At 35.3% G+C, this 26,050-nt stretch overlaps 1 protein-coding gene across 1 annotated transcript in view; it reads left to right on the top strand.

Annotated features, from left to right (window-relative positions):
- Nucleotides 1–26,050, top strand: part of SKAP1 (src kinase associated phosphoprotein 1) — a 482,593-nt gene that overhangs the window by 431,729 nt on the left and 24,814 nt on the right. The window contains exon 10 of the mRNA XM_081343140.1: nt 4,307–4,416. Within this exon, the coding sequence (XP_081199266.1) occupies nt 4,307–4,416 (110 nt within the window). The remainder of the gene's footprint in view (nt 1–4,306; nt 4,417–26,050) is intronic.

Below are 26,050 nucleotides of genomic sequence, written 5' to 3' on the forward strand. Positions count from 1 at the left end.
TAGGTTGGCAGAAGCTGGGATGAGTAACAGGCGCTCACTCTGTTACGCGGCACTCGGGATTTGACCCGCCAAACTGCCGACCTTCTGATCGACAAGCTCAGCGTCCATATGGGTCAATATAAAAGGAGAAAAAATGACATTGCTATAGGTGTCAGGCCACCCAACCAAGCAGAAGAAATAGATGAACTCTCTGCTAATCAATTAACAAATGTATGTAAGAAACATACCATAGTAGTAATGGGATGTTTTAATAATGGGAGATTTTAACTATCCTGATATCAGCTGGGAAACAAACTGCAACAAGTGGGAAATTGAACAGATACCTAACCAACATAGCTGACAACTTTGTCATCCAAAAGGTAGAGGAGAGAACTCAAGGAAAAACTATACTGGACCTAATTCTTTCTTACTAATAGAGAAGAAATGATAGAGGGATTTTAACAAACTCAGAGAAAGCCTAAGCAAAATTTCATGGATAAAAATCCTAAAGGGGAAAACAATTCAAGAAGCGTGGGAAACACTGAAAAATATAATCATAAAAGCCCAGTCCAACACAATACCACTAAAAAAAACAACAAGAAAAAAACAAGATAGTTGCACAAATATCTCTCTGATAAACTGAAAAACAAAAAGTACAAAGATGACGTCTGCAAAGATGAAGTCAGGAAAGTGAAGGCTCAGAATGAACAAAGACTTAAAAGTCAAAGACAAAAGAAAAAGTTTCTCAACATATAAATTAGAAAAAAAAGGCAAGGAAACAGTCAATCCACTAAAGAGAGAAGATGGCAAGGAAGTAACAGGCAGTAGAAAGAAAGCAATTCATTCTTTGCATCAGTCTTGACACACACAAAAACTAGCCCAACCTACCAAAAACACAACTGTAAAAGACAGACTAGAAATAAAAATTAAAATAAGCAAGAAAATGGTAAGAGAACACCTGTCTGACCTTGATGAATATAAATCACCGGGACCTGATGGATTATATCGCAGAGTTCTGAAGGAGGTGACAGATATTATCTCAGAACCATTGTATCATATTTTTTAAAAAAAATCTTGGACCACTGGGAAACTACCAGAGGATTGGAAAAGAGCTGATATGGTTCCCATCTTCAAAAAAGGAGGGGGGAAAACAGACCCAGAAAACTACAGACCAATCATCCTAACATCAATTCCTGAGAAGATACTACTAAAATAAAGAAACAAATAAAGTTATAACTAGTAGCCAGTAGGTTTGTTAAAATCAAATCATGCCAAATCAATCTTATTTCATTCTTTGACTAAGTGACTAAATTAGTGGACCAGTGAAATGCTGTGGATATAGTATATTTAGACTTCAGCAAAGTATTTGACAAATGAGACCACAACCTACTTCTTGGAAGGGTAGGAAAATGTGGGATAGATAGCATCACCACCATATGGATTTGTAACTGGCTGACAAATCATACTCGACGAGTATTCCTTAATGATACTACATCTACAAGGAGGGAATTAAGCAATGGAGTACCACCAAGTTCTGCCCAGTACTCTTCAATATCTTCATAAGTGACTTAGATGAGAGAATAGACAGGGAACTCATCAAATTTGCAGATGACACTAATCTGGCAGGAATAGCCAACACCCCAGAAGACAAGCTCAGGATCCAAAAAGATCTTAACAGATTTGAATAATGGACCCTATCCAACAAAATGAAATTTAATGTGTAGAAAAGCAAGATTTTACACCTAGGCAGGAAAAACAAAGGTACAAGTACAAATTAGGCAAAACCTGCTCAAAAACAAGTAATTGTGAGAGGGACCTTGGATTCCTAGTGGACTATCACTTAAACATGAGTCAGCAGTGTGTGGAAGCAGCCAAAAATGGACAAGAAACAATGGATGGAAACTATCAAGGAGAGAAGCAACCTGGAATTAAGGAGAAACTTCCTAACATTGAGGACAATTAACGATTGGAACAGCTTGCCTTTAGATGTTGTGGATACTTCATCACTGGAGATTTTTAAGAAGAGATTGGACATTCACTTGTCTGAAATAGTATAGGATCTCCTGCTTGAGCAGGGGGCTGGACTAGAAGACCTCCAAGGTTCCTTCCAGCTCTATTCTGATTCCAGCTCTATTCTGATTCACACCAAGAGCAAGCCATGTAATACTCTGGAAGATTTCAAAGAATCCCAGGATAATGTTTAAGAAACTAAAGGCTTCCCTTGCATTAGTGAATGTCAGTTTTCACGACATCACCATCAAGAAAATCCTGAATTACAATGGTATGTGTGGTACAGATGCAAGGAGAAAGCCACTACTCTCCAAAAACAACATGACTTACCCATTTACAGTTTGCAAAAGAGCCAGAAGGCTATTGGAAGAATTTTCTGTGGATATATGAGACCAAAATAGAACTTTTTGACTTGAATAATAAGCGTTGTTTGGCAAAATGGTTTTGGACAGCTTCCAGGACAGCTTGCCAACATTGATAAAGTTATAGATTTTGAATTATACCAACAAATTCAACAGAAAAATATCAGAATATCTATCTAGGTCAAAGGTAGCAACCTTGGCTCTTTTATGACTCATGGACTCCAACTCCCAGAATCCCTGAGACAGCCATGCTGAGCCATGCTGGCTCAGGAATTCTGGGAGTTGAAGTCCACGAGTCATAAAAGAGACAAGGTTGCCTATCCCTGGTCTAGGAGATGAAGCTCAAGAGAAAATGAATTATGCAGCAAGACAATGAGCCCAGTCACACAAATCATACAACCAAAGAAGCAGAAAAAAAATTAATTTTTGGAATGGCCAGGTCAAACTCCTGACCTTAATCCTATAGAAATGCTGTTGAAAAGCTGAAGGGGCAGTTCATACAAGGAAGACCACCAGCAATCTTCAGCTTTTCTAAAAGAAGGAACAGGCCAATGTTCCTCCAAGCGAAGTGCAGGACTGATCAACCGTTATTAGAAGCAATTACTGCTGCTGTGGCGGAGCTGCTGTGGGGGAGGGGAGACACCAATTACTGAAAGCAAAGATTCCCATGATTTTGCCACACAGAAATATTTAACATACCTTGATTTCCACAATAAATAAATGAACAAGAATAATGTTCTTGGCTCATTTGTTTATTTGATTTCTCATTATCTAGTTTTAAGACTAGTGTGGAAAACACATCATGTTATAAGTTATTTTTTTACAGGAATATTGAAATTCAAAAGGGTTCACAAACTTTTATCTGTTGTATCTAAACCCTAAATTTTGAGAAGAACAATTAAGATGAAATCTTGCATAGACACATAATTATATAAATATCACTAGCATGCCAAATAAAACGATCCTGAAAACTATCAATTCACGATAGCATATATTTGGTATTAAGTAAGTACAATTCATTATTCTGAAAACTGTTAAAGTTCTTAAAATAGTTTCCTAACCTTATGGAATAGATAAACTTGAAAACTTGTGGACAGAATCCGATAAATAGAGACGGGCACATGCATATAATTTCAATATTCTTGCTGTGGAAAAATACCTATTGGTATATTGCAGGGGTTCCCAACCAGGGGCGTCAGACAATATTCTAGGGGGTGTGAAAATTTGGGTTATAAAAATTATAGTGTATATGCATAATTTGTTGCTGTTATTTCGAACTTTTGTAAGTGGTGTGAGAATATATTAGAAGCGTTCTAGAGGAGTGGGGCATAGAAAAGGTTGGGAACCACTAGTATATTGAGATCCATATGTAATCTTCTTGCCTATTTCATTCATGTATTCTTATCATACATTGTACATTTTTTAAAAAATATCTTAGAATAACCTTGATCTTCACTATCAATCGTGTGTGTGTGTGTGTGTGTGTGTGTCTGTGTCTGTGTCTGTGTCTGTGTCTGTGTGTCTGTGACTAATATATAAAAGTGACTTAAACCATTTTTCACACTTAGAACCACTGCAGCATCATGTGATCAAAATTCAGACGGTTAGCAATGTATTTATGACAGTTGCAGTCTCCTGGGCTCGTGATCACCTTTTGCGACCTTCTGACAAGCAAAGTCAATGGGGAAGCCAGATTTATTTAGTAACTATGTTAGTAATTTAACAACTGCAATGATTCTTTTAACAACTGTGGCAAGAAAGATCATAAAATGGAGAAAAAAATCACTTAACTATCTTTCTTAGCAATGGAAATTTTGAGTTTAGTTGTGGTTGTTAGTCGAGGACTACAACATGTATGTGTGTTTTAAACAAATGCTTTCAACTCTACTGCAGTATTTCTGTCAATCCCTTGAATGGAATTCAAAGACTGTTTTGCAATGAAATTTCTCTCTTAGGATTCATAAGACGTTATGCAAATTATTATCAAAGTCTGTGGGACTGCACTGGGAGCCACCAAGATGAACTTTCCTTCCAAAGGGGAGATTTGATATACATCATTAGTAAGGTAAATATATTATTTATGTATTTATTTGTCTTATTTATAAGCTGTTGAAATCAACTAGGAGTCTGGGAGGCAAATAACCAGTACACATAGTTAAAATCATAACATAATGTCCAAACAAATAACTCTAAAGAAAAACACCAGGACAAATTAGGAGCTGAATGCCTGCTAGAATACCTGGTTTTAATTGCTTTTATAAATACTAGCAGAGATGCACTCCATTTTCACTTCCAGATCCAAAGATTTAGAGCCACCACTGAGGAGACCTTTAATGAGACCCATCTCTCTCAACCCTCACAGAGTTGTTCATACTGGTCAGATGTTGCCTGATTTAATATGAAGCGGTGATAAGAAGATCCTAAAAATATGATAAGCAATTTGAATTAAGCCTGAAAGCCAATCAGGAGCCATTTCAGTGAATACATAGAATACAGTGAATATAATGAACTTTACGCTAATTGATTTGTCCCTTTAGGAGTCTTGCCACCACATTTGGAACCATCTTTAGAGGCAGTCCTATATAGAATACATTATAGTGTCTAGCTGTGATAATCAGGGCATCAGTCATCTTGATTAAAGTAGGGGTGTTAATGATGCAGCAGCTAGAGCTGAGCAAACTACACACACACACACACCCCGCCACTATTTCCACCTGTTAATTCAGCTGAAGGACTTCTAGATTATATACCAACTTTTTAGTTGGGAACACTATCATGCCATAAGTAATTACTGGGACAATGCTAAAGAAATGCTTCAATATTTATTAGCAGCCAGTTGCAGAAGTTCAAGGCAGCCTCATCTGTAATTTGAAAAGAAAGTGGCAGAGGAAAATGCCTATGTCCTCTATCTTCCAGTAGCATCTCAACATCTCTGAAGTCCTATATTACTGTGTGCCAAATATTTGGGTTACCAGGACCCTCCCCCACAGCATGGAGGTTGGAATCTCTCAGAACCTACAGCAATTTTACCATATGCCAAAAATCCCAAAACCAAAAAGATAAGATAAATAAAGGGCATATCTAAACTATATGAGAGCTGGTTGTGATTTCAGCTGTTCTGAACAAGCAGTCAAACTGTGATGCAATTTAATTTTAAAGTTCCTGAGATAATTCCAATAATTTTTGGATGGTATAAATATTGCATCAGCTGCCCATAACATTCTTCTAATTTATTAGCTTTGCTAATAAACTTGCTGCAGAAACAATACTGTGCAATTATCATTTTAAGCTCTAAACAGATGTGGACTCCAGTGGAGGGGAAGGTGAGCAGTCTCAAGCAGTTACAAAAGGACAGAGTTTAGTATGGCAGGAGAGAAAGAGGAAACTGGTTTTACTATTGTCTTCTTTTAAAATCTTTAAATAAATAGTGCATTTAGGATGTTGAGGAAAGTGAAGTATGAAAGAGAACATATGTAGTTTGTGGAATATACAGTATTCATCAGTGGCTAGGTTGGTCAATGTAAGAAGGATATCAAAAAGGAAAACTATGTTCTGGGAAGCAACCTTCTTATCTGACGGCAGCTAGTAGTTTTCTCCCATGAGGATGTAGTAAAATATGTAAAAATGAGTAATATCTGCAGTACAGATGAGTCCTGTTATGGACTCTCTATAATCATTATGGAAATTTTCTGAAACTAGACTACATTGAAGACTACAGATCTATGTAATAAAAACACCCACATCTTTGTTCTTTCTACACCCAAATCTACCTCTCTAGTCCAGAAATTTGTTCCTGGAAATCCTTTCATGTAAATATACCTGGCTACAGTTTGTCTCTATAACAGGCTGAACATGTATTTAATCACTCAAGAATCACAAAGTTAATTGAACTGCTTAGTCGGATGTGAGATAGGAGCAAGAAACTGCAGAAATGGAAGATGAAGAAATGGTGGGAACATGAAGTACTTTCTTTGCCACAGATATGCAAATGCAGAAAGTGCCCTAAGTAAAGATCTAGCTAGCTCCAAGAAGCTGGATATCAGATGACAAAAACCTGACTTACTAGGTAATTACTCATATCAGAGCAATGAAAGAAAAGGATAGGAACTTCAGAGCTGAATCTACATAAGAGAGATCTATTTCTGTACTGAGGAAGAGTAAGCTCCGGAGTAGCTTAATTTTAAAATAGGAGGATCATTTAAGATTTATTGAAAATCTTGTAACATAGGACAAAATTGTTTCTCTCTAATCCTTTGTGAAGAACAAGAGCATTTTAATTCAGAGGCATATTTTACTTCATTAATATCAATATGAATGCTTCTTATACTTTGGGTTCCATGCAACTACTTATTGGAAATACTTTAACAATTTTCCAGTTCTTACAATTTCAGAGGATGAACCTTTTCAAATAATGAAATGATGGCTTTTTAATAATATAGGATCATCTTGTATTCAAAATGTGCTTTCAAAAATATGCCATCTCAAAATGCATTCTTAAGCCCTTCCATATTTAATCTTTATAATATTAACTTGTCTTTTCAATTTAATGCTCCAAGGAAGACATTTTTATAATGTAGATCAGTGTTTCTCAATCTTGGCAAATTTAGGATGGTGGACTTTTGACACACTGACTGGAAAATTATGGGAGTTGAAGTTGCCATGGTTGAGACGTAGACATTGCTTCATATAATATGACCTAGACTAGTAAATGTTGCCTTCCTGCTTTCCTTCCCTTACCACCCAAGAATATGACCTGGTTTTAATTTTTTTCAATGGAGCTCTATCACATCTTCCTTGGGAATAACTAAGTGCTCATGAGTGTTTTTCTTTCAAAAATGATTTTATGAGGCAATAGTGCTCACCTATAATTATTGAAGAAACAGAGATAAAATAAAGCTTGGGAGGGTTGCTGAGAGTGGCAAGCAAGTGGATTGGGAGAAGAAGAGAAAAAGGTGTTTGAAAAACCTGTTCACTCAGCTGCATTTTAATTTCCTTCTCAATCTTGTCCCAATTAATTTTGCAAAATTAATCTTGCCGAAGCAAGTGTGGCAGAGGCGCCGAGGCTTGCTTTTTCTTTTCTTTTCTTTTTTTCTTTAAAAAAAACGCAGTATGGTTGCTGTGCCTTGAACATGAATTAGTAGCTAATATAAAAATCCATCTGGTGTTATTTGGAATGCATGCGTCTGCTGCTAAGGTCCTGCCTGACATTTCATGCATCAGCCATGGGGAGATGTGATTTTGGGATTGGAAAGAAGCGGGGGGGGGGGTTAGTTGGCAATGATTCAACAGAAAATAGGAAAGACCTGTTCAATTATGGTATGGGGCAAGGAGGGGGCTGACTAAATTAAACTCATATATTTACTATAACTTTAGATTTTATGGAAGGTAGATTCTTTCTTTTCACCATTAAGGTAGTCCCAATCAAATAATAATAATAATCTGTTCTGCTATTGAAATTTGAAATGGCATTTTACATTGCATCCCACAATACCAAATGCAAATTTCAATAAACAAGATAGAGACATGAAGATTCAGATTCTGCTTTTGTGTGCATACAGTAATGTGATTTTTTCCCTAATAACATGAGTTATTTTTCATATCAGTGATCCTTGGTTAGCCACTAAGTGGCTAATTTGACAAGGGAATCTTTATATTAAACATTATACACAATATCAACCGTTCTCAATCTGATGTCTCCTAATATGTGGTTGTGGATTAGTGAAAACTGCATAAAAATGTGAAGCAAATATTTTAATAGCCCTTTTTAAACAGAAAAATAATCCTGTTGAGAGAAAGCATTGGGAAGGGGTGAAATTTTAGTTTCCCCTCCCCTTACTTAGTTTCTCTGCAAATGATGCAGGTTTTCAGGTTGAAAAGGGTCTTTGCATTTTTGTTCCCTGTATGTCAACATCATAACCGTTATTCTTGCAGTTCAGTTAACACTGGCATCATCACGGAGCATGATGTTCCATAAGAATTGGTATGTGAATCATTGGTATGAAAATTGGTATAGACATCATATTTTATATTTATAAAACATCCTTTTAAATATTATGCATCTGTACCTAAAAAGGAGATTAGTCCAAATGTAGCCATTTTTTAGAATTTAAAAAATATAGCCACTAAGTGAGCTAGTATCCATTGTATCCAAGGTCTCTGATCCTTAATGTTTGCATTTGTCATTGGACATGTAGCTAAATAGACAAATCAAGATATTATAAGGTATAAAAGTTACTTTTGGCAAAAATTATGGGAATAATACAATAATAATGGATTATTACTTATTTTGCAAAATACAATAATAATGCATTATTACTTATTTTGTATATCACAATTTACTTTGTATATTTTAATTTTTTTCTCAAAAAAAATTCTATCCTTTTTGTGGGGAAACAACTTCATTCCAATCTCCCAGGAAACACCAATTTTCATATAGAAAATCCAATAATTTGTCTATAGGTCCTTTATAAAATACTATTTAATCTTGATTGTGTACATAAATTCCTAATATCAAAGTCTTAGTCCCATGTAGATTAATGTCCACTCCAACATATCTGCCATGATTATCAGTCAATATGACTTTTGGATATAGATGAGGATTTATAACTCCTTTTTCATCCCTACTGAAATAAATTCTTCAGCCAAATTTTTGTCATTCAAATATTTTACATCTTTTTTCTTAATATGTATTTTTGTAAGTAAACCACATATCGTTTTAACTTTTTCCAATAACAATTTTTTCTCTTTTAGAAGCATTTGTTCCATTTGTATTTTACATTAAGCATTATTCCATAATTAGGCAATACTTTTTAAAAAGTCAGTCCCTGTGGAACCCAATGTGGAATCCTCTTCAGTGTTTTGTTTTTTCTGTTGTAACATTTGTTTAGTTGCATCTGTCATTGTCACTTCCATTGTATTTCCTCCAATTCTTCTTTAAATTTTCTCAAAAATATCTCTTTTTTTCTGAATAGAGTTTATTCTAAATCTCTGTCATTTAAAAGGGGGGAAAATCACCCTTTCTTATCCAGATGAAATCTTGTTTAAGTTCATCAGGAAAAAACACACATTTTTTCACTTACACAGTATTCTGTTTGGAATTTACTTAAGCACAATAGCTTCATCAATCCCCAGTCTAGTATTAACATACTGCTGGAAACTTTGATATCTAATCTTTTTCCTAACAAAGTGCACAAGGACATCCCTTGGAACATTTCTTAATTTTGCAAAATATGTATTAATCATAGAAACCATATCAGTCTCTGATAGTGTCATCTTCCTCCCAACCTAGGAAATTAGATAGGTTTAACAAGCTTTTGTTTTATATCTTCTCCATGTTTTTAAGGAATTGCTACAATTTTTTCAGGTCCAATACTGCCAAATTATCCAAATCTTTCTCCATCTCTTTATTTATAATTTCTGTCCTAGTTTCCAAACTTCCACTATGTTAGTAATTTGTCTTAGATCTCCAACCAATTGTCCTACAGATTCTTCAATTTCTTGACTTCTTCTTTGCTATTTTTTTTTTACAAATCCTACTTCTATTTCCTTTTTAAAAGTAACCAAATTATTGGCAACCATCAAAGTCAATTCTTTTGCCAAATTGCCCAAACATATTCTGCAATAAATCTGTGAAATAGTTTTCCCTTTAAGTTGCTAAGTGAATCCCTCCTTTCTTTTCCTAAATTTGCAGCTTTTCTTGTGTTTGCCATGATGAGAAGATGAAAGTATATCAATTACACTTTAAAGGTGCTTGGAGTTTGGAGTAGATCTTTGCTTCTTAAGATTCCCAGTCACTGGTATTTGAAGTAGTTGTATGACTTAAAATGGATTTTGCTTCAGTTTGGGTCATAGTCTTATGTCAAAATTGTCTTTGGCTCAACATTTCCACATAGTTATATAATTACTGTATGTGTCCTTTGTAAGCTCCAGCCTTGATCAAGAAACTCCTAGCATTTCTACCTAAGATCTCAGAATTATATTGCTTGTTTTAGGAATGGCATACCCTGCAAAAGTTTGACAATATCATGTGCTTCCATTTTGGTTTGATATTTTTTCCCCTTTTAAATAATGTTAACCATTCCTTTTTATTGCTGAGGCTCCAGCATTAAAACCTGGACAATTTCATTGAGCACAGCCAACCTGGAGGTGTTAAGGCATCAGCATATCTCTTGTGCCATTGATAATGCTGTTCTGGAGCTCCTCACTAGCACCATTAACAGAGCAGTCAGTGGTTATGCTCAACAACCTGAATCAGCTTGCATTCTCAGGTGCTTTTAAATGATACTAGGAGCTTGTAGCAAACTTTGCCAGTTTTGTCACTTGGGCTTGGCCCTGGTGTTACCAGATGTCCCTGATTTTTTTTCTTTAAAGAACCATCTCTTTCATTTTACAACTTCACCTTACAACTGCATTGCATTAAGAGTTGGTTAGTACAACTATGACCTGCTCTGCATTCCCCCAGGTAATTTTACAACAGAACAGTTTGATGTATTGCTATAAGTGTTTGTTTCTATACCTTTTGGGGAGTTCAAAAACGCTTTGCAAATCATTCATTGAGATATCAATATCTGGTATCTATTACAAGGATTATGAGCTAGAAATGAACCAGAGTATTACTGGCACAGAATGACGAGGCTTATGAATTAGGCCAGCAATGATTTCCCTACAGGTATCCAGTGTACCAATGTCTAAGGAATTTATTAATATCACATGCAATTGAATTCAGCCAAGCCCTCAGAACTATAAAGACTTGAGAGCTCAAATCCTGGGAATTACAAATAGATCCCTGTAATTTTCTTGGCAGCATTTTGTTACCATTGTTTTCTTCTGTTTGCCACCCCTGAACTCCCAGACACCCTTCCCAGTTTAGCTCACAGCCCTGGTATTTCCTGATGATCTCCCATCCAGATACTAAGTTATACTTTATTTAGCTTTTCAAGATCAGTTGAAATTAGGTAAGTATTGTAACTTCCTGGGGAAGTTTTAAAAAAATAATGAATAAAAATCAGAACAAAGCAATCATGGGAGAATATATTCCCCTATAATTCCCCAGTTGCTATAGCCAATGAGACAATGTAAGTTCATCTTCATTACCATTATTTTACAATATTCAGATGACTGTAAAAAGCAGTCTATGCCACTAGTTGGGATACTGTCAATGGCTGATGGGTTCAATGATTAATACACTTCCAAGTATGTTTCTTTTTAACTATATACTTAAAAATGTAATATTTGAATGAATCTGGATGATAGGAGTGGTTGCAGTTCTATGCCAAATGCCTGGTTGTGGCATTCTTGGCTTGATGTCATATTTAGAATAATTTTCAATCACATGTTTGTGCATGTTCAGAGTGGAGTGACTGGGACCTTTTTAGTCAATAAGTTGTTCTTCACAAATCAGGATGGTCTAGAATGTGTTGTTCTGGAGAGCCACTTAGTTTGTCAAAGGAGATTATTTTATTCCACCAGAATTCTGAGGAGTAACAGACTGCATTTTGTTAAGTAATCTTTACTATGTCCAGAGACTGATAAATAGATTATTTTGTTTTGTGGCAAGCAGATGGTTTAACCTTCGTCTCTTTTCCCATTGTATGATTCACATATTGGAAAGCTTCTGATTGTCATTCCAGGCCACCATTATTTTTTAAAATCCTCAGCCACCCAACAAACCCTGCAAAAATCAAAGAAGTGGTATATTTCAAGAAACTTAATGTTTGTATTTGGAAATAATTTTCCATGGCAAAGTTATGAATCTAAAATATAAAAGGAAAACAACAGATAAAACCTAATGATGATGCTCAGACCATTCCTATCATCTCTAGTAACAACTATGCTGGCTGGCGATGATGGGAACTGTAATTCAATACTAGAGGGCACCAGTTTAAGGAACTCAGAGAATGCCACAGCTCTGTAGTCATACAGCATCCTTATTCCCATCCCATAAATCAAGACAGAAGATTTTTGTATTTTAAAATTTCTCTCTCTCTCTCTCTCTCTCTCTCTCTCTCTCTCTCTCTCTCTCTCTCTCTCTCTCTCTGACGTGATAAGACAAACAAAACATTCCAGTGTTATTAATTCTGAACTGTTGCTTTAAAGTACAATCCTATTTCCATAGATCCTGAAGTGAGAGGAGGCGGGTGACATCTAGTGGTCTTTTTGTGGGAATGAGGAGTCAGATACAAAGCATTAGATGGGGGGGGAGGCAGGGGGGGAAGAATGATCAGATGATTCTATGAACCTTCATTTCAACTAAGATCATTTTAGCAAGTGCCTGTTAAAACCCATATATATTTTCTCTTCCTTCTATCTATATCCCCATCATGTCATTCTTAATAAGCGGCATTGCAATGAAAAGATGGCTAGGATGGTGGGGGTTTTTCCCCATTAATAACCCCCATGGGGACAGGAGACTATAGAATCAGAAATGCTTGGGAATAGATTCTGAGGTCAGCTAGAAGGCAACGGTCATACACCGGTCAAATTCAGGCTTAAGGCTATTTCCTACCTCATGTTCCCCCATCAGAGAGCTTCCCCTACCACAGCCCCCTTCATCTTCATCCTCAGACAAGAACCAACCATCCAGAAATATACCCCCCAGACGATTCATTTCTCCCATGTAATTTTCTACACATAGTTTTCTATAAGGACAGAAAGGTTATGTGGGGCCAGGATAGGCAAAGATGAAATAATGTGATCCCACCTCAGTAATAACCCATTACTGCCCTATGGGTGTGGCATTCTAAAATTAATATAACATTGAAATCCCCTTCTTTCCCTTTAATTCTGGTTTTGTTTTATGTCATAAAAAGTAAGATGACTATTCTTCTGAAAATAGAAGCATTCTTATTATTAATTTTGCCTCCTGAATTGTCAGACTATCTCACTGTATTTAAAAAGAGGAATGCTGTTTAATCCATAGATGTTAACTGATTCAGAAGAAACAACCTTCACTAGATTTGCCTTTTTACAAATGTGGCCCTGCCCCCCCCCCCATTTAACAATAAAGGAAGAGCATTGGAAAAAATGGGGAATCCATGTTTTTAATCACCGAGATTTCCCTGATTGAAACAATATCATGCAGTTCAAAAATATGAAATAATCTACAGAATATTCATTTTCAAAGACTCACACATAGCTTCTGTCTCTTTCATGCTGATTTCAAGTCCTATACTTTCAGCTATATGGTACATTTCATTGTTATTCAAGTCATAAGCAACAAAGCTATACAACATACATACAAATGCACTTTGATACTGAATATTAATTAATGTTGGGGAACTCACCACCACCTGCTTTTATAACCAAATCATTAATTTGGATTGTAATCCCCATTCCACTGATAAACAAGCACTGAAAGTCTGGGGTGGAAATCCATCTTTTATTGTTTGGCTTTGACAGAGGGCTTAAAGCCTGTTAAAACTAATCTCCCATCTATGATCTTCAAGTATGAACTCTAGGTCAGGGATGGTCCTATCATGAGGCAATGAAGAAACAGATTTTAACCATTAAGGATGGCTGGGTGAGATATTTATAGATCTGACATATTGAGGAAATCTCTGCCTCCTAATGAGTAAGATACGTGCTTAATAAGTAGTTTGTCTTTTTTCACTTCCTAAATTCCATTTCCTTTGAGTTGGAGTAGAATACCAGAATCCAGAAAATTATCCATGTGACTTTCTCTGAAGTTTTCCTCTGTCTCCAGAGAAGATGGAATTGTGATTTATAATTGATCTCAGCTGGATAAAACTATGCCAAAATGTGCCCACTCTGTTATCCTTTTCCAATAACAGATAAAGATTTTAATAGATGTTGTAAGGGTTGCTTATTATTTCTAGACAAAATCTTCCATTTAAACATCTCTTCTAGATTATAAGAGTGCCTTATATAATAAGGGACTTTTAGTTAGTTCATTTCTAAATTATCTCCTTCATTGTGCTAGGTAATCTTTAGTAACCTCAAATGCAAACCATGCCCAATTTCTTGTGTTAATGCAATATTTAGATATAATATATGTGTAGTAGCATGTACGCAAATCCACCACCCTGTTTATTTTATGTAGAAATTTATCATGGACCCTGTAAAAGTCTTCATTCTTTGTCAGGGGTAATAATAAATGCACTGTTAAAGACAGTAGTTTAATTCCTTATACCTCCCAATCTGGCACAGAATAAACTCCATTCATCTCTGAATAATTTTTTATCACGTAAATCTTTAAAATGAACCATTGTAGGCTGTTGAGGCTGAAATATTGCAAATTTATTAGTTATGCTAGTGTATGTAGTGGATTCAGTGCGTTTTTATTTGAATATATTATCAGGGAAATTTGTGTCCTTAAATGTGACATTCCTTCCATTTTCCAAAAGCAGGTTTCTAACAAGCTCTTGGCTAGAACTAACTTTGCTTTTATTGGACAAAGATTTAGTCTAAACACTACCAATCTTCCCAAGTTGGTTATGAAGAGCAAAAAGGACTGTATTTTAAATTGGCAATAGAAATGTTACTAATTTGTCATACTGATTATTTCTTAAGAAGATGATAAAAATAAATGTTTTTATTTAAGCTACTAGTTCAAAAATAAGTTCAGCCTAATCTTTAGCCAGAAAAATCTCACATTTGCTTGACAATTTTTTCTGATATTTATTTTGCTGTGACTTGAGCTGCAGTTATAATCTAATTACAGTTGTGCAAAAGTATTCTAAAACCATCTTTTAGAATCTCCTTTGTTAACATACCAGAGCTGCCTGCGCATGTCACAAAACTTGTTTTCTTGTAAAATTATTTATTTATTTAATCAATCTCTTACAGCTTAGGAATATAAATATATATTGTTATTTAATTTGACTGTGATCAAGAAATTTTTAAAAGAACAACAATGTGAAAATCTCTCAGTGCATTTAGAGAGCAGGAGATAATTATAAAACCATTTCCTGATCCATATGAAATGCAAGTAACATTTAAAAACCCGATTGATGTCAGTAACATTTAAAGTGGTTGGTGCCACGAAATGTCACATGCAGCCTTGGCTTTTCATTAGTAGAGAAGCAAATAGATTGATGAGATCGGGGGTTACATTTCTGGGAATAAAATAAGTTTGCCTTAGCCCCATAACTCTTTTCAAGTTTACTGGTCTAGTCAAAGGTGGAGGGGGGGGGAAATAGAAGGGGCAGCTGATACTGAAGAAACTGCTTTCGGTTCATTTGCAATAATCAAGAATAAAATTTGTATGAACTTTCAAGAGCTGCTATTGTGTCAAAGTGGTAACGAATCAACAGTTGAAAAAAAATTAAAAGCTGGCTATTAAATGCTACACAAAAGAAGCTAAATCCCATAGCCGTGAGAACTATCATTTACAAGGAGCCGGGTGTGAAAGATAAGAGTCACAAACACACTTAATATTCAAACATTTTCCCATCAAAGGAATTCTTCCTGCTATCAGAGAATCCTCAGAAGAGAGTCTGCAGTAGAATTGTATGATTATAACCTATATTTTTCTTTTCTTCATTTCTTTTCCTTTTTCTTTTTCCCTTGCCTACTCCATCTATAAATGAACAAACAACTTGATTTTATGACTCTTTACTTTGTTAAACTGAAAGGTGGAGGGTGAGGAATAATAAAGGAAAAAGAATATATGGAGAGACAAAACAAAAAGACCCCCAAATATTATGGTACTGAAAGCCTAACACTTTAATTCCACACTCATTTGTGCTTTAGCAATGAAGTTGTCGCAAGCCGTAACGCAGTATTTAATTAAAGTAGCATAACAAATCCAGATATATCCTGCAATTGCTATCGCCAAATTATAGCTTGTGCTGTCGATTTTTTTAAAATGAAATAAGAGTTTTGAAGGTGAAAGTGCAGCTGAGCTGATGTACAAAAAAAACCCATTTTAATACTGCTGTCAAAAAAAGACCCCCCAAAATGTGTTTTTGTTTTTGCTCTATTTCCTTTGCCACTCCTCAAATTGTCTTTGAGTTCTTCCATATGCAACTGAATCATCTTGATTTTCAGAAGGAAAAAGCAGCAAGGAATTGGGGAGTACTCCTCTTTTTCCCTCTTTCATTTCACTTACAGAATCCTGGGAAATATGATGAGAATGCCTATTGTCTTGGACAATGTTGACATATGACTGAATGTAAGGGAAGGAAAATGTGAGGATATCTCCAGATGATAGATTCTTATGCATAAAGATGTGAGTTTGAAGAAAGTCAGATGGCTTACTTCTCATGGTTAGTGAGTTACCCATGAGAATGTAGTCTTTATCTGATGTGTGGGCTGTTGGAGAAAAACTACAATGGGAGCATCCCACATGTCTAGGCTACAAGGATCAAAGTGTTGCATCAGAATACCTAGTCTTTGAAATTATGAACATCTGGATTTTGGTAAGACTCCCTTTAAAGCTAAAAGGCAAAGAAAGATAGGCTGCTTAGAACATTTCTGGACACCTATGCTAGTATCCGTTCTTTAGAAAGTTCTAACTGAAAGGAGATAAAATATAGTATCATGCATTTTGGCTATTTCTAGCATCATAACTCCAGCTTGTCTCAGATGTAAACTATTGGAGGACATCAAGTTGGGAAAGGAGCACAAAAATTCAGATTTTTCAGAAAAGGCTTCAGAAGCCTAATATTCAAATGTTACCATTGCTACCATCACCGAAGTATTGGCTTGCAGAGCTGTAATTAAAGAAGTAAGTTTGTGCTGAACTTGCCCCACCCCAATCCAGCAGGTCTTTGATAAAAAATGATACAGTAGGCCAGAGAATGCAGTTCTAAATATAGTTGCTACAGCACATATTTGTCCATAAACAGGGAAATTAACAATATTTCCCATTAATTATGTTTTTAGGGTTTAGGCATACTAGTCTTATTTTGAATCCATTGGATAATGGGATATTATTGTAGATTGTGATGTTAAAGAAACTAATTTGATGTTGAATAATTATGGCGGGAAAGGAATATGAGAGATAGACTTGTTCCTACAGAAAACATATGAAAGAACTTTGTTACAAATATGCATAGGTACCTTGATAGAAAAGGTTTGGGATGCTAGTCTTATTTTGAATCTATTGGATAATGGGGTATTATTGTAGATTGTGATGTTAAAGAAACTAATTTGATGTTGAATATAAAAAGGATAGTTTGTTTATTATAGAAGAATGGGTGTCTAAAGTTTCGAATCTTGCTGAGATGTCTAAGATTTTTTGTGTATTTGAAGGATCATTCACAGGAAAGATATGTTTCAGTTTGGAGGAGAAGGATAGATTATATTTAGAACAAATATGGGATTAAAAAGTTCCATTTAGCTTATGAGTAGATTTTAGTGGGATATTGTTATTGTTACTTTGATTGTAGTTATGTTAAAGGGGAGTTAAAGCACATTATGAATTTGGTTAATTGTATATTTGCATAATTTTTATTTAGAATATGATTATTATAACTATAATCCTGTATTTAGCTCTGGGAAGTGGGGGGGGGGGAAGTGGGTGGTTTTGGGGTGGGGGGGTTGGGGGTAAAACTTTGTTTTTGTAAAACTTTTCAATTAAAAATATATGTTTTTATATAGCAACAGTTATGTAATGCATGCATTTTATACATGCTACCTGTGCACCACAGACTGAACTATTGGTAAATTATGTAGAGCAGTTTGGCTTTTATTTATTTTATTTATTTATTTATTTACATTTATATACCGCCCTATTCCCTGAGGACTCAGGGCGGTTTACAGGAAATTAAAAAATCCACCATACAAAAGTTAAAAAACCAAATTAAAAAATATTAAATTGACCCTGTATACTTAAAACCCCAATTAAAATTTCTCCTCAGCCTGGGCCCGAGAGCTCAAAGAGCCAGGTCTTCAGGCCCCGGCGGAATGATCGGAGGTCGGGGGCAGTCCTCAGCTCCACTTTTCTTAAGTGTTTTTTCGCAATCAAGGAAAAAGGGTCCTATTCCTCATATTTAAAGGAATCTTGAAATTAATGATGTCGGAATTATTTTTTTTCAGTTTCACGTTCTGCTGATTTATAATAAATTTACTACAGATAGGATCACATAGATCTGTTAATTTCAAGGGATGGATAAGATGTACAAAATCTTACTGTGCAGTTGTTTTCTTATTTTTCCTCTTTTCATGTGCTTTCACCACCTTTTTTAGACAGCAGAAAATCTCAACTCTTTTGGGAAAGCAGTGGAACGTTAATGTAATTTTCACTATAACTTATAAACTTGGCCCTTGTTTTCCACTTTTTTTAAAAAAATTACTTTTTTATGTATTGTAAGGAGTAGTGATCTACTGAATGACAATGTATATTGTATGGTGTATAGAGTATATCTACAAATCAGTATTTGTGTTTGAATTAAGAGTGCCAGCATAATTTTGAAAATTTATCTTCAGGGGGAAAAAGTTGCAATTTTTTTCATTATTACAGTTTCTCCACAGAGGCCCTGCACCCAGCTCAGTTTTCTAGTTTTCCCTGAAGTAATTAATGTTTACATATCCTGAAATAATTCAAGTTTAAACAGGCTTAAAATCATACTTAAAAAGCCACTTGGGCCAAATTTAATTTTTGATTTTTTAATGTGCATAGGAAAAAAGTGGTTAAAGCAATGCCATGTTTGGAAAATTGGCTTACAGGAATATAGAAATATGGGTATCTGTGCTGCACTAATTGCCCATCTGTTCCAACAATGTCAAGATGGACTGATTTTTTTCCAGTCTTGAGGTAATTTTTGTAGTCTCCTCTAGAGATCGAAGAAATTGTAATTGGAAGTCTGAATGAAATACAATAGAAATCCTCACCTCAGTGCTATTGTGGAAAAACTACTACTATGCCTTTACTACTACTACTACTATGCCTTTACTATGCCTATGCTACTCTTAATTTGCTATGCCAATTACTATGCCTTTAATAGCATTTAAAAGATTAAGGGCACTTCCATATGAGGTTTCTATTCCAATTTGAAAGTTCTCTGTGTTTCCATGACATCAGCTGTATTCAAGATTTATTTCTGGTTCGGTTGGATTGTATTTGAATTTAGTGTGAAATAGTTCTGTCTTTGTAATGCTACTGCTTTAAAAAATTATAGCTGGACTATTTTCTCCTACATGTGTTTTATTCATATATGTTTTATTATATATTTATCTCTTTTCTCATATTTGTAAATAAATAAAATATAGGTCCTTCTCAGGTTTACAGACTAGCTTAATGTATCCAGTTTGATCTTCCTGGTGAGCTTTTAAAATTATTACTGCCAGAAACTAACCCATGTTGAAGCTCAATTTATTTCGCAGATATTTTCAGTGATATAACACAATGAAGCAGTGTCTTCAATACATTCAGAAGAATACTTTGAGTATTTTCTAAGTTTACCAAAAAAGTATGTTTTGGCTTTTTCATGATGTCAGTATTTATTGAATTGCATATGTCAAGGGATGTTAATGATAGATAGATAGATAGATAGATAGATAGATAGATAGATAGATAGATAGATAGATAGATAGATAGATAGATAGATAGATAGATAGATAGATATCATTGTTATAAAACAATTGTACTTAAATGACTATCAGAAGGAAAATCCGTATTTATGTATTTAAAGAGCTTTCCGGATCAAATGCAGTTTAGTGATAAAGAATCATGAGAAAACAGAAAAAGTAACTTTAAATTGATAAATCAGTGCAGTAGATGGAGTAGCAGGAACACAGGTCACCTGATCAAAGCATTCCCCAAGATATACCAATTTGTATTTACATTATAGTATATATTTTCAGTTTCTGTACCTTTAAGTATTAATACATTATATACAAATAATTCTCTCTTGGGTAATGTGCAAGTAGGTACCCTGCTCAGAGGTGATTTTAGTAACTATGGAATAATGCCTATAGAATTGCTGGAGATATTATGACTATGGTGAAAAATCCAGATGCTACTGTTCCCTTAGTATCACAAGAACATCTCTTAGATGAATCATTAGGTTATTTTTAGTTGATCATAAAGATAAATGATTACAAATTATTTAACAAAAACTGTTCAAATTATCAAAATAATTTTGGATTTGAATTAATATGTATCTGTGTATGTAGATTGTTATAATATATGGTTCATGATGTGCCGATTATTCACTGTAAACCCAGCTTTTTCTTGCTTCACAGTTATATGACAAATATTTGGGAAAAGTGCAAAACAGCCCTGAAACTTATGGAAAGGTGGTGATATTACAGTTAGTGGTATTCTTTCAAAAAAAGATGGTGGGTGAGAAGGCATTTCCAAACAGCTCTATTGATCTTCAAATTTACATTCTGTTGTAAAATTCCAAATTCATATAATGACAATTATATATTCTAAGTGATACAGATTTTGCAGAAAATGGCAGCACTACACCTTTAATATGAAATTGCCCATAGTATAGCAGCAAAATTGTTATGGTTGTGGTGAAAACTACAATTGAATATTATTGTGGCTCCCACCATTACTTTTCATCAGCCATTGGCTAGGGACTTGTGGCAGCAGAATGCACTAGTTCTATCTATGCAGCCCACATGCTGATGCAGTCAGGCAAAGACTCGCAGTGTAACATAACACAGACTGAAAAATAGGTTGGCAAATTATTTTGGATAAGAGTGGAGCAATGTATCAAAAACTTCTAGTTCAGTCTTGGCCTCTGGCAAAATCCTTGTTTTCAGGCACAGTTCATATGCCAATAATTGAACATGTTGAAACAAACATTGGTCCCCACAAGGATAAACCAAAATACTCTATTAGTTTTGCTGCAGCATACCAATACAAATATGTTGATGCCAAATAACAGTTCAAGGAAAGCAAGAATGCATTCTTTTTTATGATCTACCTGTCCGAGTCCAGTTTAAAGAAATAATAATTAAAAGAAGGTAGAAATGAAGGCTTTAAAATGCCCATGAACTGTTCTAAGGCAAACTAAGTAGGTATGGAATTAAGGCTATTTTGTATCATATTTTTATTTAAATTTTAATAGTCATTTCTAAATGTGCAAATTTTCTGCAATATTGACTATTTTGGTTTGTTTTAGCTGTACATAAATGGCAACACTAAGTCGTGGAGAAAATACTTCTAGTAATCAGATTTTACACTGATGAGGCACAACCATTCCAGGTACTTGGCTTCACTAGCATGGGTTGTCATCAAGTAACTGGATGAAACATGTGTTTTGAACTTCTGTTATGATATGAAATATTATCAGATGAAAATGTTCTAATACTATTCTATCTATAATCTGAAAACAATAATATATTCCTGATAAAAGGGAGAAGGAAGAATTATGTAGTGGACTGCAGCAAATTAATCAGTCATTAGAGAATCTCATTTTTAATGCTATTCTTACATCCATGAATGCAAAACAATTCCTGTAAGAAGAGCATTAACCAAGTACTTTTCTTGATGCTTTATATTTAATTGTTAAGAATTAACAATTAAACATAGGGAAGCATTTAGAAGCAGCATTCTTTGTAAGAATAGATATTCATGTTGTTGCATCAAGGAAGCACTATATAAGTTATTTCTTTGTTGTTGAAAACAGTTCTCTGCATGCTTTTTCAGATAATCCCAGATAGTCCCACTTTTGCAAAAATAAAAAAGATGCATGCTTATAGCATTCTGCAGGTGGCTTCAAATGTTTCACAGCAGACTTAACACCTAGTAGTGAATGCTGGGAGTCACATGTGCAGAAAACACCATCAGAGATGTGAGTCTTGTCAGTAAGCTGTTGCATTCAGGTCAAATTCCATCCACAGACTGCACTACCAACTTTAAAAATTATGGGACTGCTACATATGTTTAAACTGTTTTTTTCATAATGTGCATTATGAATAAATTAATAAACACTAGCCATGTAAGGTGATCAAGAGACAAGATATGATAATTTAAGCCTGTGAAGCACACACAAAAAGGGCACGGCATGGGTTCATAGAATCATAAATAGCTGGTTCATAATAAATAAATGTTTAAAATAATTAGATTTAATTCTTAGAAGAGCCAGTAAGTATGACTACTAAAAAAAAGAACCTTCTTGGACATAGATTCAGACCAAGACAATTAGTTGCATGGGATGAACGAGAGTGGTTTTCTGCTTCTCAGTAGCATCTGCTCTCTAACTGACTCGTAGGTCAATACCTCTGATGGAGCAGAACCCAACCCCTTTTTCATGTGAGTTGGTTGTAAGGCTCAGAGGAAGCAGGGTGGCAGAGATAGCTTCAGTAGAAGGAAACAGCTGGTAACTTTTTTTCCCCATGTCTTCTATTTTCTCTTGCCTAAGGCAACCTCTTCATTCTATTTGAAACCTACAAATACAGCATTCTACAGCCAAAAAGAATGGCTTCGCTCATTTCTTCATAAATAAACATAGGACTGTGTGCTACAAATGAGTGTTAGGTCTGACTATACAAAATCCTGACATTTTAAAAATAGTCACTGATCCTTGTTGAAAACTAATGGGTGTGATCCCCTCATTCTACATGCTATGTCACCCTTTCAGTTGCAGAACTGACCATTAGAGATTGCTCAAGGTGGGGAGGGTGGAATAAATTACTCCATGCAGGGAGTAATTCTCAGAGAATGAAAAGACATGAAAATAATTGGAGTGACCTTTTTAAAAGAAGTAGCTCTCTGGGGGGTTCTATTCAAGAGATATTTTGATAATTCTAATCATCTAATCAGCGTTGGATTCTTTTAATTTTTCCACCCTTGTTACTTTTCTTTTTTCTTTTGGATGGTTCTTCCAGCCAGGGGAATCTAAAATAAATTGAGTCCTTTACATAATTATTCCAAACCCCTTCACAGGTCACTTCCAAAGTTTAAATCTGATGGTTGCTCATTTTCATCAGATGCGAGCAGCTCAAGACGTTAACACTGAAAATAATTGGCTGCTGAACAAATTTAGGAAATCGAGTGTGTGATAAAGCAAATAGAAATGTTTCCTTTAGCTCCCTCCATCCCCACCCCCACATACCCTCTGTCATTTCTTCCCAGGCACAATGGTGCTGTATCTATGTGCACTTGTGTGTGGGTGTGTGGGTGTGTGTGCGTGTGGGTGTGTTTATGGAACGTGGACCTGTTCCTATGCTACCTTCACAGATCTGCTATTTAAGTTCCACCTACGGCTAAAGGAAGTTTTTGTCCGTGAAAAACGGTCATTTTGTTCCCTGTGCCCCTCCACCCATCCTTGCTGGATAGAATGTTATTAAAATGCTAATTTAAAAGGAAAAAGGAGTTAAATATCTAGCAATGGTGAAGTCTAATTGGAGCCATAATGAGTTTACTAAATGTGAGCGCCCCTGACACTCCCGGAGAATAAACAGCCAGCAAACAGATCATTAGCAACGACGTTCATTTATTTTGGCGACCTTAAGATGACCCCACCGAGGGTAGGGTAAAAGAGCAGGTGGATCTGGCTGTGACACCCCCCTGGGGGGTATCCAGGAAATGAAGCTATAAGCAGCTGCTATAGCAACACCTCTGTTGAACAGATGATGTAACAAACAGCATCAGTCTCCACTTGAATATCTTGGCAAACCAGAATGTGTCCAATTTCCCCCTTACATCTCTTAGATACAGGCACCTAAACACACACACGGGGAGGGGATTTCTCAAAGTAATCACACCTCTTAACCTGATTCATTCATTCCTTTTCAATGTGTATTTTTTTTACCCTTTAGTTTCAAAATGAGGGATTGAAATCTCTCAGAGTGAATTATTCCAACATTTTTTTCCTCTGAGACTCATCGCTACCCCAAAAGCAGCTAGTTCATTGGCAGTGGCAGTAGTTGGCAAGATCAGGCAATAGCCTGGGGCTTGTATATATTGGAAGGTAATGAGTAATGCTACAGATTGCTTACGATTTCCACTCCATCTTCCTTGATTCCCTTACAATACTCAGATAAGTAGTGGGAGAGAGGGATTAAGGATTATAGAGAAAAAGATGCCTGGGCCTTTTGAAACAAGTTAGTTGAGGACACTTTAGTGCCTGGGCAGAAGCAGAAAATTTCTTTTATTCATTTTTAGATCTGGTCAATTGAATTTAATCTCAACACTGGTGGTGACTCTTTACCTTCTATCCAGCAGAGGATAAAAGGAAAGAAGGTTTGATTTTAAGAAAGAATTCAATCAGTTACTGCTCCAAGAGACATTGTCTGAACTCTCTCCAACAGGAGGGCCAGCCCTAAAAATACATTTTGTTACCTTTGTTTGGTTCTCCTATAATTCCTGAACATTTCTATGAATCATTGGAGAGGGGCAGCTATGGAGTGCACCATTACATTCCTTACCCAAGCAGGTTTAATATTATCTGTCTTTCTCAGGAAATTCACAAAGTTTAGAAAATCAGAAAACCTAGCTGTATATAAACTATGTCCTTATTTTCTCAAATCCCACAAATTAGATAATTCTACAAATTCAGTGGCAAAGATTAATATCTTCATCAAAAGCAATAGCTTTCTTTAGAGCTACTCTATGCTTGATTTGTTTAAATTGGAGTTCGACTTGCTTGATTAATTTCTGTCTTCACCACATATACCACCATGAACATTTTTTCTCACAACAGGATATACTAAGATATTGAACCTCGACAGTCATTAGTTGCAGCTGTGGGCAAATTCAAAACAAGACAACTATATGGGAAAATTGGGGAGACTGTGAAGGACAAATTAAAATTTTAACTTCACATCCAGGTCATTCCTGACACCTCTGGGGGCCTTGAAGTGTATGCCTGTTAAAAATTCACATTTGGTCTAATTCAAAATTGCCCTAGATCAGTTCTATCACATATTGTATACTGAAGGAAATAAGTACAACCAATTTCATGCAATTAGACATTGCCAAATTTAACTTGTAGCATCAGAAAATAGATGCAAACCAAACAAAAATTACAAAGTAAGCAGCAATGATTTACAGATGAAATTCTAGGCTTTATCAAGTCAAAAGATGAGGATATCATTGTCTGATCAAAAATGAATGTGGAAAGTCATATGTTACAATCTGAGGGGTCAAAATTGAATAAGGTTTGATTTTTTAAAAAAATCATAAATGTATTATTTCAAGTTTCTAACAACTACAATATGGATTTTGGAACTGAAAATCCTTCACTTCTAAAAATTATGGTACTCATTCTAAAAATCACCATATTGTCATAAACTCATGTTGTGTGTTCATGAGCAACCAGTATATATCACTTCATTAGTCCAATCTTTATTCAAAAAGCATCTTTACACAAATCCCGTTATATGTCTGGAACTTCAATCATGCTGCTATAAGATTGAAAGAGTCATCAGGCAGTATGCCCACAAGCAAAATATGCATGCGTAAAAATATCTGGGACTTTTAGCTGAAAGACAAGTACAGAAGGAATTGCACCAGAAATTGAATTGGCTGAAATCTGAATGAAAGACTAATATCATGTTGAGGTCTGCTATTGAGAAAATGGAATTGGAAACACAATGCTCTTCCCATGCTCTTCCCATTTCCAATAGAGATAGCTTCACAATTTGCTTAATGCAGATGAAGGTACCCCCATATTGAGCCGAAGGAGAAATCTTAGTAAAATAACAACCCTTCATGTTTTTTTAAAAAAATGTCCAAAACCACACATGAAATTCTTATTACCTAGATGCAGATGGAAGGTCTCAGTTATATGCCATTCTTTGTGTTCCCCTGTTGTTTACCTGATTTGCTCAAGTGT

This window comes from Vipera berus (genome assembly GCF_964194415.1).
Source record: "Vipera berus genome assembly, chromosome: Z".
Lineage (NCBI taxonomy): Eukaryota > Metazoa > Chordata > Lepidosauria > Squamata > Viperidae > Vipera > Vipera berus.